A 15634-nucleotide genomic window follows, 5' to 3' on the forward strand; every position below is an offset into this window, starting at 1 on the left:
TGGGGAGGGAAGGGGCGTAGGGGGGCAGATCAATGACCCCCACAGTGAGGGAGGGAGCAGAGCTGGGACAGGCACTGCCCAGGTGGGCCAGAGTGGGCACGGGACAGAGCCGTGAGTTGTTCAGGGGCACCGGGGGCAGAGGCAGAAAGCAGTTCCTGCTGCTGTGTGCAGCTCACTTGGCAGCTCGTCTGCTTATTTGGTGGCTCCCACTGCTCATTCAGGAGGGCACGTGGGGCGTGTTCTTGGTGTGGGCAGCGGCAGCACTGGAGGGGCTACAGAGAAATTTGGGGTGGCTGCAGTCCCCACCCCATAACACCCTCCCAGTACCACCACCACCCACCCTGAGTGCAGCACAGCCTCCAGCCCACAGCTGCAGCCTGCTCTGTTCCATCCTATGCAGATCCGGGGACACAGCCCCCTCCCCCCGTGCCCTCCCAGATGAGCAGTGGTGGAAGCTGCTCCCCCCCCACAGATGAGCCATGGCTCTGCCCTGTACCCACCCCACCCGGGTACCAACTACCCCAGCTCCAGCCCCACTCCCTCCCTCACTGCGGGGGGTCATTGCTCTGCCCTACACCCGTTCCCTCTCCTTTTACCACAACAGACTTAACAGCTGCATACAGTTGTATCGGAAATAAGACTGGCGTTGGCTGATACGGCTCCTTAAAAACTGGCTATTGGTACTGGCCCCCAAAATCTCTCAGTGCACCCCTACTACACAGTGTCTCAGCAGGAATCAGAAGGCAGCAGGGCAGGCAGGAGGGAGCAAGGGGGAAAGGGTGGGGCACAGGGGACTAGTACCCATTACCTAAGAGGAAAACACTGAGTAACCTAATGACCAAGGATCTAGGTCTTCCCCTTTAAAGGAGAAAATTGTGAATTTTCCCCTTTAAAAGGAGAAAACCTGGGAAACTACAGCTTTCCGCTTGCAGTTGACAGAGTCCCAGCCTAAGGGGCTCTTTGGGGCTGAGGGGAACAGAGGGAGGGCAGTCAGAGGCACGGGCACTGGCAGGGCCACAAGGCTGTGAGTCAGGAATGAGAGGTACCAACAGTGAGTTACAGGGGACTGTGGTTCAGGAGTGAGGGGCACTAGCAGGCCAGGGGTCTGTGGGTTGGGAGTGAGGGACAACAGCATGGGCACAGCACTGGCATATCAAGGCTGCTCAGCGCCACAAAGCGGGGGTGGGGAGGGGGAAGAGAAAGCCATGGATGGGCCTGCAACCTAGAAAGCAAAGGGAGCAGGGCAAGCTCTGTTTTTCCATGATAAAAAAACCCCAAATCAAATGCCAAAATATATAGGTATTTAGAATGTATTTTATTATAATGATTGAGGCACTGGCAGGCTTCCAAATTGCTTTAAAATTGTAAATATATCAATAAAACAGTGTGTTCAACTGATGCCTATATATATAGTGGCATTTCATTTTACTCGCAGGAAAATGTGGAGCTGGGGGTGTTAATCAGAGAATCTGTGATTTCTTATCAGACCATTTTGAATTTTAACAGAGAAAGCCAGGATCCCTGCTAATGACTCATCAGTTAAGAATTAGTTGTTAATTTGCAGGTGCTCCCTCTCTCTCAGCCCAGGGCTTGACCTGGGCTGTGTTGCCTGGCTGGGCTTGCCTTCTCCTCTTCCCACCCCACAAAGTCAAAAGGCCCCAGGAGCCCAGAGCTGCTCCTAGCAGCAGCTGTGTCAGAGCTACTGTGTTATTGGTTAAATGATTAACCAACAGAATTAAAGGAGGTTAAACAAATATTTTTTTAAAACGATATTTACATCCCTACTAGGAAGTGGTACTGACAAAGGGATCAGCATCTCCACCTACAAGCATCCTGGTAGGAATTTGCAGAGGAAACATTTCAGTGAGAAACTGCCCTAGCTCTCACTGAAGAACATTGGCAAGAATGCTGATTGTTTTGCTTTTTTGCTTTAACTTTGTATTTAAATGGCTTTTGCTTTTAGTTGACTGAAAATAACATCAGTCTGTAACTTCAACCACTATTACAAGGAAAAAGGCACCCAGATTTTCACTAGACACTGAGCTAGTGAACAAAATGAGTGGCCTGCTTGTGGCCCAAGTGTGGGTTGGTTCTGCCTAACTATTCCCTTCACTGCTTTACACAAACCTTCCAAAGGCCCTTCTTTGGTTCAAATGCCCTTGGTCTTTTGAAAATTAAAATATTACAGGATCTTCTGTATGCACAGTTCTCCCTACTATCAATAGATATTTCATTTCACCATCTACAGCAGTGTTTATATAAATATGGGCTTTTGGCTTCTTTCCCTTGATTATCATTTCCTTTGACCCAGATTCATTTGACTTCCCAACAATGATGGGCTGGCATTTTTTTTATTTTTTTTTATATATATTAACTTTTATCCAAGCAGTGGTTCCAGGAAAAAGGAGGTCTCTTTAACAAGGAAACATTTAGTGCAATGAATTTTATACATGGCCACAAAATATCCATGGCAAAAACAAAGCTCAGTACAACTAATTTTGCCTTAGCAAGTCTGCTCTCAACTGCATTTGGCAACATTTTTTTTTAAAAAAGGTTTGCAGTCCCATTTGTAACTGACCAGGGGTGTCAGTTATTCCAAGTCAGCCAAGAAATAAATTGGTGGCTATGAGCCACGGAAAAATTTAAATTCAGTTGCTCTTAAAATATCATTCCTGGTTTTCTAGCACTGCAGTTTGCTTTCTGTGCTAAAATCCCAGCATCAGCTAAAATAGAAACAAAGATGAAAATAACTAAATACGTTAGCTTGGCTAAATGACAGCTATGGAGAAACATGATGAAAGTATAAATCACCATGGAGTGAAGAAACTGTGGAGAGTGCCTCTGAGGAACGTAACTAGGGTTAATGGAATGAAATTATGAAAGGGAAAAGCTGAGACTGAATATCAGAAAACATCTCCTAACCATGAAACATATTAAAATGTGGAATATTCTGCAAAGCAAAGGGCAGTTACTTAAGACTGGACAAAATACAAAAAAGTATAACATAGAACAAAATTTTGAAGCTTTATGGAACACAGCCCTTAATGAGACTTGTTCTAGGCTCTTAATAAGATTTCAATATGAGAAACAGAAAATGGACCCAAGAAATATTTGAAATTATATCAGTAGTAAGGTTAGGAAAGTCTATGGAATTAAGCATCACTATTAGAGATTTAATATTTTAACGGTTAAAAATATTAATTATTTTGTATCGCTTGAGTTCTAGTGTAAAGTCTTAACAGAAAACCATATTTAATTCTGTAGCACTTTCTATTCAAGAATTTCAAAGCCCTTTGGCAGACATTTGTCCATTGCAAACTTCTTTCAAAGCAAAGTACTGAAATAACATATTTTAAATCCAAACATTGATGTCTTGCTAAACTGTTTAGATGTTTAAGAGCTCTTCTCTTAAGTAGCTCTGCTGTGGATATAGCCCACCTATTCCTTTTTTGCACATTTTTTTGTCAATTTCCAAAAGCTTTCCATTTCATCAATACATTTTCTCTCTCTTGATGACATAAAGAAGGAAAAAAAATCTAACCAAGGAAAGCAAGACCATGCATACTGACAGATGATCAGCCTCCTGCAATAGGATTCATAAAGGAACAGAATTTCTCATATGGGACTTCTTTTGCTCTTTTTTCCTCCCCCACGTAAAATAAAACCTTTAAGGTGGAATTTTTCAAAGTCCGTAAGTAATTTAGGAGCAATGCTACCGTGGAGAATCAGAGACCTGTGCCTCTAAATCACTTCAGAACTTTTGCAAAAATGTTTCCTTACCCTCCTTTCTCAAGACAACCACAGGAACAGAAAAAAGAATGACTAGCTGTAGAAAGAGAGAGAGTTATTCAGGACATCTTTTTTTAATACCACAAATAATTCTATCCAATGTAGGTGGCAAACAACCTCTTATTTAGTTATAATTGACTATGACATTGGTTGGAAGTTAAATTTTACCATGAACTGCACTTCCAACTCAATAGCTTTTGAAGAGAGATACCAAAGCAGAATCTAGCTTTTGAGTAATGCTGCCCATCAAGGAGCAAAGGTAATGAAAGTTAGAGAGAATAAGAACAGCAGGAGGAGGGAAAAGAGTTTATTACGTTTTTACAAGCTGAAAAATAATAATTAAAAGAGATGACAATATCATGACAATCAATTATCATTCTGACCCCAAAAGAAAAACAATCAACATGAACAACAGCATAACAGGAAAGCACATGCCCTCTCAAAGTGTTGAGTGCCCTGTCATAAAGCTGAAATAGTGCACCACAAAGAATAATTTAGGCAACATATGACAAAGCTACAAATACACCCTGGAGAAGGTAACAGCTGCTTTGTTTCACACTGTTTCATAGTCTCTACAGGTATTTTGTTAAAAATTCTTTTTCTGCTACTACAGATTTAGAACATTAAGTACACCAGATGCTCATGTTATTAGATCATTCTCAAACTGTTCATATATCTTAGAAGATAAGGCAATGAGAGATCTACCCAATTTCTCCTCACTGACCTGCACACACCCACTGAAAACGAACACTGCATAAAACACCCCCAAGTGACCATCATCCAGCAAAGTTTTGACAGACTAGAATTCTACTAAGTTTTTATTCAAGATGAGACTGAACAGATATCATCAAACTCCCTATATTTTTAAATAAGTAACTAACCACAATAATGTAGCTGTCACAGATACAAATTAATCAAGCTTGCTCCCATATGTTAATGACTTAAGTAAAGCACAACCAAGACTTTTATCCTAAAGAAAAGCAGGGCTTGTTTTTGCATAGTCCAGAGTTGCTGCACAGAATTAAACATAATAATAAAATTAATCACTGTATCCAATTATACCACCAGTGTAAAAAGACATGCCATTTCTATCTGGAAACTATGCTACTAGATTCAAGGAATACCTGAGATTATAACTAAAAAGATAATAGAAGGTAAGGGGACGGCTCCTTTTTTTCATTTTCCTTTTGTATCTAGTAGAAATTTGTGCATTGGGTTCTTCTGCTTGGCTTTTTCACAATGTGACTGTAAAGCCATAAAAGTTGGCAAAAGGATTGAGAAGAAATAGTAACTATTTTCAGGTACCCAAAGTGTACGGCAGTGCCCTCAAGGCATGCAAGCTAATTCTGTGCATGCTAGGTCTGGAACAAAAAATAAGGCAGACCCTTAGCTGCCTAGGCTAATTAGCTTCCCTGGGAAGCAGGTCTGATTTGGTCAGATGCAGCACCACATATTAACACAGCTTTACCGCTTCTCCTTATGGAGCCTGCATGTTCACACTTGGCTCAAGGCATCTAGTACAACCTTAAGTCATTTAAAAGTGATTTAAGTCAATTTAAGGGTTATAGAGTCCCCGTAAACAAAGAAAAGGTTTATTCTTTATCTAGTCTTGCCTTCTTCCTCATTATTCAGTAGATGAAGAATAGAGTATTGGAACCTCTAGCTTTACCAGTGATTCAAAATTTAGAGGCAATATCTACGAAACTACTACTTTCTTCCCTCACTTCTGGAGTCCTCACTGAACCAATCTATAAAGTTACTTTTACCTATTGGATCTTTGTAAACTCTCAAACCACATTTTATTGGCTACATAAAAGCCTTAATTTTTTTTGGATTTCTGAAATATATGGACGAAAGAACAAATGTGGTTGCCGCTGAAACTTTTAGGAAGGATGTTAAATTTACAAAGAAAAATAAAAAAATTCCACTTCAGTACATATTAAGTACCCAGACAAAGGCAAACATATGGCATAAGGACAATTAACAGTATGTGCAAGTGTGTCTGTGTGTAAACTCTGTTTGAGTTTCCTTAATATGCAAAACAGAACTAGTTTACATAAATCCAAGATTTACAACCACCAAGGAAGCCTCAAAGAGAATGGTTCTACCATGGTATTTAATTACAGTTCTGTGGGACAATTCAAATTTAAGCCTTGCTTTTAATAAAGAAAAAGTAATGTGCTGTACAGAATAAAACAATGGAATTTATTTTAACTTGATTGGTTTTCACAAGCCTCAAAAAGAAGACAAAACCAAACTTGTGTGCATATAATATGTAAGTTGACACACAGAAACAAGTCCAACAAAGATATTTTGGTATTTATCTGTTATTTACACATACACAAACAGATCAGGTTTATGAACACAGCCTAAACTGTACCAGACATGCAAATGATGGAATTAACAAAACTCCAGTATACTTATAGAATAAAGCATCATCTCACACAGTGAGGATGCATAAAACACCTGCAGTGTAGGCAGATATACTCTTTTCTGTTTAATCTGCATATAATAGACAGACTGCAACACTGCAATCCACATATTCATTCATACTGATATCATACAAAAAAATAAATGAGTCATGAATACACGTATGGCATAATACTCATGGATTAGGATGACAGCGTTAATACTATTAGTTGCAAAACTACCAGCAGAATCAGAGGCAAGAGATGTTTTGTTTGCAGGTACAGAAGACTCTGGATTCTTGCAGAGTAGATGGAAGAGGAGCAGAGGCCAAGGATGTAAATTGTGAGGAAGTGCTAGTGTGTAAACAAGCAGAATGTAAGTATTCATCCTTAACTGTTCACTCTGTGAGCCAGGCACTGTGCTGGAGATTTGGGGAGCTATTTTTTTTCTGGACCAGTTATAATAAATTTGGGCCTTGCATAATACTCCTGGGCCCACAACTGCAACACCCAAAATTCAACCTCGCTCCACCAATCAGAAACTCCCATGCCATGCAAATAGAGGCTCAGGCAAAGCACAGATGAAAACAGTGAATTCTGGAAAAAGTCAAGACAACTTGGATACCTAAAGGATATCAGCACTTAAGCTGGCTACAAGTTAACCACCCCAAAACTCATGAACCATGTAGAACAACTCATGTTGGATCCCAGAGCAGGAATTGTTGACCTATAATCTATGGATTTCTCTGAACACTTAGAAACATTCTAAACTTACCATGGACACATATACTGAAATTTGGGGGCAGCACAAGGAAACACAAAAGGAACCTGAACACTACTGGCTGTTGACTTGTCTTCTACCTTTGCAACTTTGTCACCTAACCAATTTGATCCCCCTTTACTCTTCCCACTTCAGGGTAACAATGGGCAGGTGAGTGGGGCATAAGCCCCAGGTGCTACCTGGGGAGACTTTACCCTCCCTTCCACCACAACACCCTGCATCTTCCCTGCAGTGGCTCCAGTAGCAAAGAGGACAGAACAGCAGCAACAGCGCATGGTGTAGGACAGGCGTGGGCAACCTGTGGCATGAAAGGCCTCTTTGTAGGGCGTAGGGCATATGGCATATAAGGCAGGGAACAGAAAGCAAACAGATCACGCAGAGAGCACAGGCTAGGGAGCAGAAAGCACAGCAGCTGACAGGACAGCAGAAGGGAATCCGAGTGCCACCTGGGGGAAGCTGTGGAGCTAATTTGTGGCACCTGCCAAAAAGGCTAGCTCCCAGTGGAGCAGAAGCCTGAAGTTTGCAGCTGCATAGGGGAGGGCAGGGAGATGATGTCACTTCCTTTTTTCTGCCATGGGAAATTAGTGTCAGCTGCAAAAAAAGATGACACGCCCCTCTCCCCTCCCAGCCCACAGCATTAAATTTCTGCCTAATGTAGGGGAGGAAGGTTGGGAAATGGGAGCTTCATTAACAGAAGCAGCTAACAGACAGCAGAATTACAGAATAAGGGATAGCTAGATTGGTGGAACATCAAGACCACAGAGGGTTATTAACACCTGTGGAATAAGCTCAGAAGGGATCAGGTAGATGACAATGAGACATGAAGTCAATTGACTACCTCAGTCTGCTTCTGGTCTGCCTGACTAGAAATGCTGCTGCCACTGACAGGCAGTTGGTTTTAAACTTTGGATAGAGCAGGAATCAAAGGGAGAGGGAGGGTGCAAGTGCACCAGTTTACCACCTCTGGATCCACTCCCAGCTGTTACATTAAAATCTATCCAGTAAACTGCACAGAAGCACAAAAAAGGGGGGGTGGGGGGGGAAGAAGGCAATCTTTGGAGCTCCAAGTAAACTAGCAGGGAAAAGGGTTGAGAGGGTTGTTTCCTATTCCGTGACATTGTTAGAAAGGGAGTATTGTTAGAAATGCACAGCTTGCATCTTGCGCCTGATAAGAAAGAAACACTGCCAAGGACTTTTTTTCCTTGGCCAGCCTTGCCACAGTTTTTCTTAATCACAGACTCTCCCCCAGCCTACCCCTAGCCTTTCTCATGCAGATTACAGAAGCTGGAATTCAACTGACTGTGTCCTTGAAAGGGGGGGCGTTTAAACTCTTGGTGACCTATAGAACTTTCTGAGCATGCTTGATTAGCTGATGCATATTTACTTCTCCGCCCTGCATACTTAAGTAGTTAATTATAATGTACATGCAATGGATGTAGTGATGTAACCACATATATGTTTGTATGAAACGGAAATGAGCTGTAAGAGTTCCTGTTTCTGCACACGTGCCCAGGAGGAAAAGGATAAATACAACCTGCAAAAATTCCTTGGGGGATTCGGAGTAATCTGAGTCTTTGACTCTGCTCTGACCCTATTTGCAAATACACCTTTTGTGCCATCTAATGAGTGTGTGTCTGTGATTTTAGTGGCCTCCAAGAAACAGACCGCAATTTTTTGCAACAACATGTCTGAAGCACCCCATTTTCCCCTAAGATCTAGCAAAACACCACATCTTCATGTCATCTGTGGGACCTGATAGGGGTATACAGCTGCAGGCATAGGAGGGGCTAACAGCGGAGGGTGGCCCCATGGTCTTCCAAACAGATGGTTTGCCTCCTCTCCCCACCCTCCCCCAAAATATGTATTTTTAACCCCCTTCAAATGCTTATTACCCACAGCCAATGCCCCGCTCCCCCGCCCCCCATAGTTCGCAATGCAGGTTTCACACTGGATCCAATTTTGGCTGTGGCCCTGCCTGGCACAGATGTTTGGGTGGGAGGCAACGGGACAGGACAGGACAGGATAGAGGGAACCAAGAACCCCTAAACAAGGGCCACACACCAGCAAACCTACTGGCACATGCAGTGCTGCCAACTCTTCTGATTTCTGCAGCTGTTATTAAAGTCTATGCTTCGGGCATGTGAAAAACTTAGCTCTTATATATCTATCCATCTAGATGCATAGATTTAAAAGGGCTAAACTTCAAATGTATAATTTAAAACTTGCAAAAATCTAGAACTCCTGGTTTAGAAATGATACCTTTTATTAGACCAACTGAGAAATAGTGAAAAAAGCATCTTTTTCTGCAAGCTTTTGGGCTCACACATCCTTCCATCAGACTCAGGGAAAGCTCAAGATGGTAAAAAGTCCACATACATACAAAATAAACTTCATTTTTGATCTAAGAAAACAGTATCATTTCTGAACTGAGGTCTCAATTTTTGCATTTCTTTTTGTCTCAGACTAACATGGCTGCCACATGCATCCCCAGTTCAAAACTTAGCTTTAATGCAAACGATACCAGCATAAATAAATGCATAGCTACAAAAGAAAGAACTAAGTCTTTCACACGCATGAAGTAGAGATTTTTAAGAACTCTGAAAATCAGGAGTTGGCAATGGTGCACCCCTTATATTTATGACGCGCTTCACCGGGCAGCTGCGCAATAAACTCAGGCAAAAGGGATCCTCGCAAGATAGTAAGAATGATAACAATAGGACTAGAAAGTAAGGGCATGAAAAGGTTGAACAACTCCAGAGTTAGTCGGTCTCTACCCAGCTTTACACCTGAGCTCACAGCAGGGCCCCAACGCACGCACATTCCCCCCATACGCCACAATTACGCCAGAGGCGTAAAGTTACGCCGCGGGCGCCCCCCGGGCAGCGCAGGCGATGGAAGCCCGGGCTCGGGGGCCTCACCCTGCTCCCCCCACCGCGCGCTGCGCACGAGGCCGCGGCCCCGCCTCCCGCGCCAAGGCTGTGCCGCGAGGCCCCACACCCACCACCCCTCGCGCGCTAGCTGGCTTGCTCACCTCCCGCTCGAGCCCGGGCCTCGCAGTGCCGGTGCTGTAGCTGCCCGCTTCGCGCCTGACGCGCCGGGAGCCGCCCGCGTCACGCCAGAGTAGGGCAGGCCACGGCTAGGGCGGGGGAAGAGGGGTCCGGGAGAAATAGCGAGGCCACCGCAGGCGCCCCCCTCACTGGGGCGTGGTGGGCGCCGCGGGAGAATCAGGCATTTGAGAACGGCGCCCCCGCACTGAGAGAGAATGGGGCGTTGCTGAGAGGACCGGCAAGATGGCAGCGTCCAGCCGAGCGCAGGTGCTGCGGCTCTACCGGGCCCTACTACGGGAGAGCCAGTGTTTCACCGCCTACGGGTACAGGTGCGGCCCAGCGGGGGGATGGCGCCGCCCTCTCGTGGCGGAGGGGCAGGGCCCAGGCCGGGGAGTGGCAGAGTCGGGCACTTTTGCAGGGGTGACCCCGGTCTGGTGCGGTGGGGGGCGGCTGGAGCCCCCCCAAATCAGGTTGCGGCTTCGTGGGAACGGGGCAGGATATGAAATGATCCTAGCGGAAGCTCAAAAGTATCCTACTGGCCGAAACACCCTGGGAAATATGTAAACGAGTTTGCACATGATTCTTATTTCTTGTATGTTGCTGACCCTAAGTCAGTAGTGAGTGAGCAGGGGAGAATTGGGTCATCAAAGTTGAAGCACTTCTTCATTTTGAGGCAGCTGTAGGAGCGCTGGTGGCCTTTTGGCTAAGATCAAGTGGTATCTGGGGTTTCCAAACCCCAAGATCTCCAGGCTTGCGTGCAGAATGCCTCCCCATGGATTTGGGAGCATCTGAAGTCCATGGCTGAGGAGTCTGGGATGGAGAATACTTGCAAATGGTGGCACCACATGGACTTGAGCTATTGAGCTCTGTTCAGTTAATAGGATTTGCAACTAATTTGACCTGGAATGCAAAATAATAATAATTATAATTAAAAATGAAAAAAAGCAAACCCAAATGTTAGTTAAGATTCCCTGAGAGTGACTTGGGTTTTGCATGTGCTACATCAGTGAGCACACTTCATGAGGTTAACCCAGAGATTTCTAATGAGAATCCACAGGGCTGAAACCACTCTGACTTGTGGGCTTTCTGCATTCTTTGCAACAGGAAAAATAGTTTATTATTTTTCCATGTCAGGAATTAAGCTGAAGCTAAAGAGGGGTTTCTTGAGCCCCAAAAGGCTGAGAACCACTGCTTGAAAGTGGCACCCTGCCCTGCCTTCTGCCTGACTTCAGAGTAATACAGCTAGCTGCCTCTCTACTTCTCTTTAGCTAAAACTTTACATTCAGTTTCCTTTTCTTTTTAAGATATCACTTTTCTGTTAACTTGTTTAAGTTGGATTCCTGCAAGTTTCAATACCAGATAAAGTTGGATCTTTTCCCTTCGTCAAGGACACATTGTTAAGTTTAATTGAGCTGTTTCTAAATACTCTAGCAGGGACAGTGACATCCATAACGCCATCCTTGTTATATTTGTGAATTAGAAAACATTAAAAATAACACTGGCTTCTAGCAAGAGACACTAGCTATGCTGCAGGGAAACCGTTTTACACCACACCCATCCCTGGAATAAATAAATATTTTGCTAGCCCCTGCTGCTCTGAGATAAACAGCTTTTTCTGGGCTGCTGTAATACAGTGCTGTAATACCCTAGTCTGAAATTACTAACTTATTAAGGAGTTATTTTTTTGGTGAAGTGTAAAATGTCAAAGATTAAATTTACTTATCATTGGTTTTAATGGAAGTTTTTAAAAGCATTGCACCATTACAAGGAAGGATGGCTTGTGAGTACAGGCATACCTTGGAGATATTGCAGGTTTGGTTCCAGACCACCGCAATAAAGCGAATATCACAATAAAGCAAGTCACACGAATTTTTTGGTTTCCCAGTGCATATAAAAGTTATGTTTACACTATACTGTAGTCTATTAAGTGTGCAGTAGCATTATGTCTAAAAAAACAATGTACATACCTTAATTAAAAAATACTTTATTGCTAAAAATGCTAACCGATGGAAAAATGGTGCCAATAGACTTGCTCGACACAGGGTTGCCACAAACCTTCAATTTGTAAAAAAGGCAATATCTGCGAAGCGCAATAAAACGAGGTATGCCTGTATAGGAGCAGATTGTGAATTGCCTGTTCTACAGTGTTGTTTGTTTTTCCTGAGATGGACAAACTTAGTCAGACCTAAAGTCAAAGAACTTTTTTGTGCTTCTGTCCTACCTATTTATGAGTAGCAATGTCAATTTTTCTGGCAAACAATGTCATATTTTGTATTTGGTTTCCTGATACCACCATTCCTTTCCTAGTCCAGTAATTAATCTGCTGCTACAGCTGTTGAAGTGCTACCATGGACTTCCTGAGGTCACTGCTGACTGTTTACAGTAATTGTGCATAGAATCATCTCCAAACTTCTGCAGGAAAAAATCTCTGAAGCCCAAATGTGTATGTCATATTTTATCAACAGGAGAATTTGGTAGACACCAAGTAATGTAATGACTGCCACTGTGTACTATTAGGAAGTCTGATTTGGGATGGTGGGAAAAGAACAACTAGGGTTGGAAAAGGTGATGCTGAGGCATCTGATAACAATATCCTTGATAGGAACCTTCTTTTGTTTTTGTTCGTTTGTTTTTGTTTGTTTTTTTCCCCCTAAACCAGAAAATACAAAAAACTTCTCTTGTATGTTTGCACCCTAAGTTATGACACAATTATAGGTTTCCCTCGCTTTATACTGTATGTGCATTCCTGGAAAATGGCATGTAACTTGAATTTACATAAAGGGAGCCCATATTACAAGACCTTGATTGTAATGACCCCCAGGCCCATTTCTACCACTTTTACAAGACAATTTTGATGTTCACCAACAGCATAGGGCATTATCACAAGGGGGATGGCAACTACAGAAACGCCTGTCAGACAATGAGCAAGGACCACAGATCCACACAGGAGGCTATATTTTAGTGCGTGTCACTCCCGCAATGCACCGCACAAAGCAGCTGACTGTGGGATTCCACCACACGGATCACATGAGAGTGAATTTACCTTGCATGTAACACTTTTTATATAAAAAGGATCATCACATAAGAGCAAATTCGCATGTACAGAACCTGCATAAAGTGAAGGAAACCTGTACAGCAAAACAGCTTACTCTGTATTTTATTCTGTAGTAAATTTCTACCATAGTAAGGAGAAGATGCAATCAACTCTCCCAGGCTGACTGCCTCCAGCCTCAATGGTTTTAACTGCCTGACCATTAGGTGCCAGGGGAGTCAGGTAGCATTAAGCAAACTGTTACTGGGAACAAAATTGATTAGAAGAGTAGATAAACATCTGAAACGCCAGTGTAACTTATATAGGTGCATAGTTATTTCTTACTTTCCAAGGGTTATCTTTACCTTGGCATGAAATAATTTTACGGAGATGTAAAGCAGTGCAACATGTTCACTTCACTTTTACCCTAGTGTAATGTCATAGAGTTACAGAGAAGCAGGGCTGGATGAGACCTCCAGAAGTCATCTAGTCTAGCATTTCTCAACCCATGGGTTGCAACAACAAATTGGGTCGCAAGAATATATGAAAGGGTCAGGAACAAACTTTAAAAATGAACCAACAAATCTTAAAAATAGGTTCTCCTTTAAAAAAGAAAAGCATGGGAAACTGACTTTTCCCTTGCAGCCTGGCAGAGTTCCAGTCTGCAGGGGGTTGCTTGGGGCTCCCTATGCCTCACACACCCACCCCCTACCCCACATACTGAGGGGGCTAAGGCCTGGGGGTGGGTGGCAGTGGGCTAGGAGTAAGGGGCAATAGGTCGGGACTGGCCATTGATGTTTAAAAATGGGTGTTGGTACAAAAGGTTGAGAACCACTGATCTAATCCAACCCCTTGCCTAAGGCCATCCCATGCAACCAAAATCTAATCTCTACATAAAACTAATATCAAAGTCAAATTATTCTGAAGTAAATGTAATGTGTGTCTGCATCTTCACTTAATTCGTTTAAGTAAAAATTAAATAAATATAAATTTAATTAATTGATTTCAATTTAACTTGCTGATTTTAACCATCATTTAAATAATTAAACTCTGTCTTTTTTGCTTTTGTACTTTTTAGTTAGTTTCCTAAAGAGAGGCTGATTCTTGCTGGTTGCCACTAAATATACCCTATATCAAGGGTGGACAAAATGGTGGATCCTGCTGGTGGCCAGACTGTTTCCTAGCTGTCCCTGCCCACACCAGTCCAGCTGGTCTCCATGCAGACCTCAGGAGCAATGGAGCTGTGACAGTGCAGGGCTGTGATGGTCCCATGCCCCCAGGGTCTTTGTGGAGACTGGAACAAACAGTACTAGCAGGACATGTGCTTGGGCAGGGAGCTTCATCTGAAGCTGAGGCTGAGATCTTGCAGCAGTGATAGCATGGGGCTGGAGCTGGGACAGAGCCATGATGCGCTGCCTGCACAACCCTGCCTGTAGAACCTGCATTTGTCACGGCAGCGAATTGCAACTCTATCCCCGCTACGGCCCATACTACAATGTCCTGGCCCCAGCTCCAGCCCTGGACACAGCTCCCCACCCAGCCATGCACCCTGCGAGAAATCTGTTTCCTTGTGTAAGACGCACACCCCAGTTTTGGAGAAATAATTTGGAGGGAAAGGTGCATGTGGTATGCAGATCTTTGTGGGTTACTCAGCCCTATGGTTCTGTTCCCTTTTGCCCAATGGGGAAGGAGATCCTATCAGTGAACTTGCCACTATCTGTGTGGCACAGTGAGCAGATCTGCAGCCAAGCCAGGTGATCACTTCACAATCCAGTTCCAGTTGGGCTGCAGCTATCCATGAGTCAGATTCCAATTCTGGACTCATTGACGGCCTAATCCCAGAGGGCATCAGCAGGCTGTGTTTTCCTGGGACTGTGGTCAGTGACTAGCCACCCCACACTCCATCCCTACCCTCTTAGAGGGTGAAGAGCAGAGCGCTGGGGGGTTGAAAGGCAACTTAGCACTACAGAGAAATTCCTCTTTCTTCCACAAATGTTCCTCTAATGCTTCAACCATTTCTTTAGCACTTCTAGTTGTTGGTGATCCTGCACAGTGGAGAATGATCACACCCACAGCTCAAGTAAAGGGTTGTAGATGAGTCCGTTGATTGCTAAGAAGGCCAATCCTAAAGCTGCAGACACCACAGGTAGTGATTGAAGGGAGGATCAGACTGTGGATCAGACTCGGTCTTTTTTCCTTTCCTTATGTTTCTGTTGTTTTTTGTCTCCAGAGCAAGATGGGTTTACCCACAATAAGATGTACCTGCTTTCACAAGGCATTGTCATGTACCGGATTCCTAGGCTAATTTTTCCCAATTTGTGATGTCAATGCCGCACTTCTTAATGTTTGCCTTGAGGGTGTCTTTGAAACATTTTCTCTGTCCCCTGTGTGTCTTTTGTCCTTGGCTGAGTTGGGAGTATAGCAGTTGTTTTGGTAAATGTATGTCAGGCATGTGCACACGATGCCCTGTCCACCACAGCTGGTGTTGAATAATCAACACTTCTATGTTGGTGATGTTAGCATTGGTAAAGACACTGGCATTTGTGCAACAATCCTCTCACTGTATACCTAGGATCTT

At 43.6% G+C, this 15634-nt stretch overlaps 2 protein-coding genes across 7 annotated transcripts in view; one reads left to right on the forward strand and one right to left on the reverse strand.

The window, feature by feature from the left end:
• FARS2 (phenylalanyl-tRNA synthetase 2, mitochondrial) overlaps window positions 1–10148 on the reverse strand; it is a 423711-nt gene extending 413563 nt beyond the window's left edge. For all 3 annotated transcript variants that reach the window (XM_090039337.1, XM_090039340.1, XM_090039339.1), the window contains exon 1: window positions 10010–10148. The gene's annotated coding sequence lies outside the window, so the exon portion shown is untranslated. The remainder of the gene's footprint in view (window positions 1–10009) is intronic.
• Window positions 10149–10227: 79 nt separating this feature from the next.
• The window catches only part of LYRM4 (LYR motif containing 4), a 126726-nt gene continuing 121319 nt past the window's right edge, over window positions 10228–15634 (forward strand). For 2 of the 4 annotated variants that reach the window (XM_090039343.1, XM_090039345.1), the window contains exon 1: window positions 10228–10354. In XM_090039343.1, coding sequence (XP_089895469.1) covers window positions 10269–10354 — 86 coding nt within the window. In that variant the 5' untranslated portion in view covers window positions 10228–10268. The remainder of the gene's footprint in view (window positions 10355–15634) is intronic. The other 2 variants (XM_090039346.1, XM_090039344.1) reach the window with 2 other exon arrangements.

Source organism: Crocodylus siamensis, chromosome 3 (genome assembly GCF_052110815.1).
Source record: "Crocodylus siamensis isolate JL-2025a chromosome 3, ASM5211081v1, whole genome shotgun sequence".
In the NCBI taxonomy this organism is placed as follows: Eukaryota; Metazoa; Chordata; order Crocodylia; family Crocodylidae; genus Crocodylus; species Crocodylus siamensis.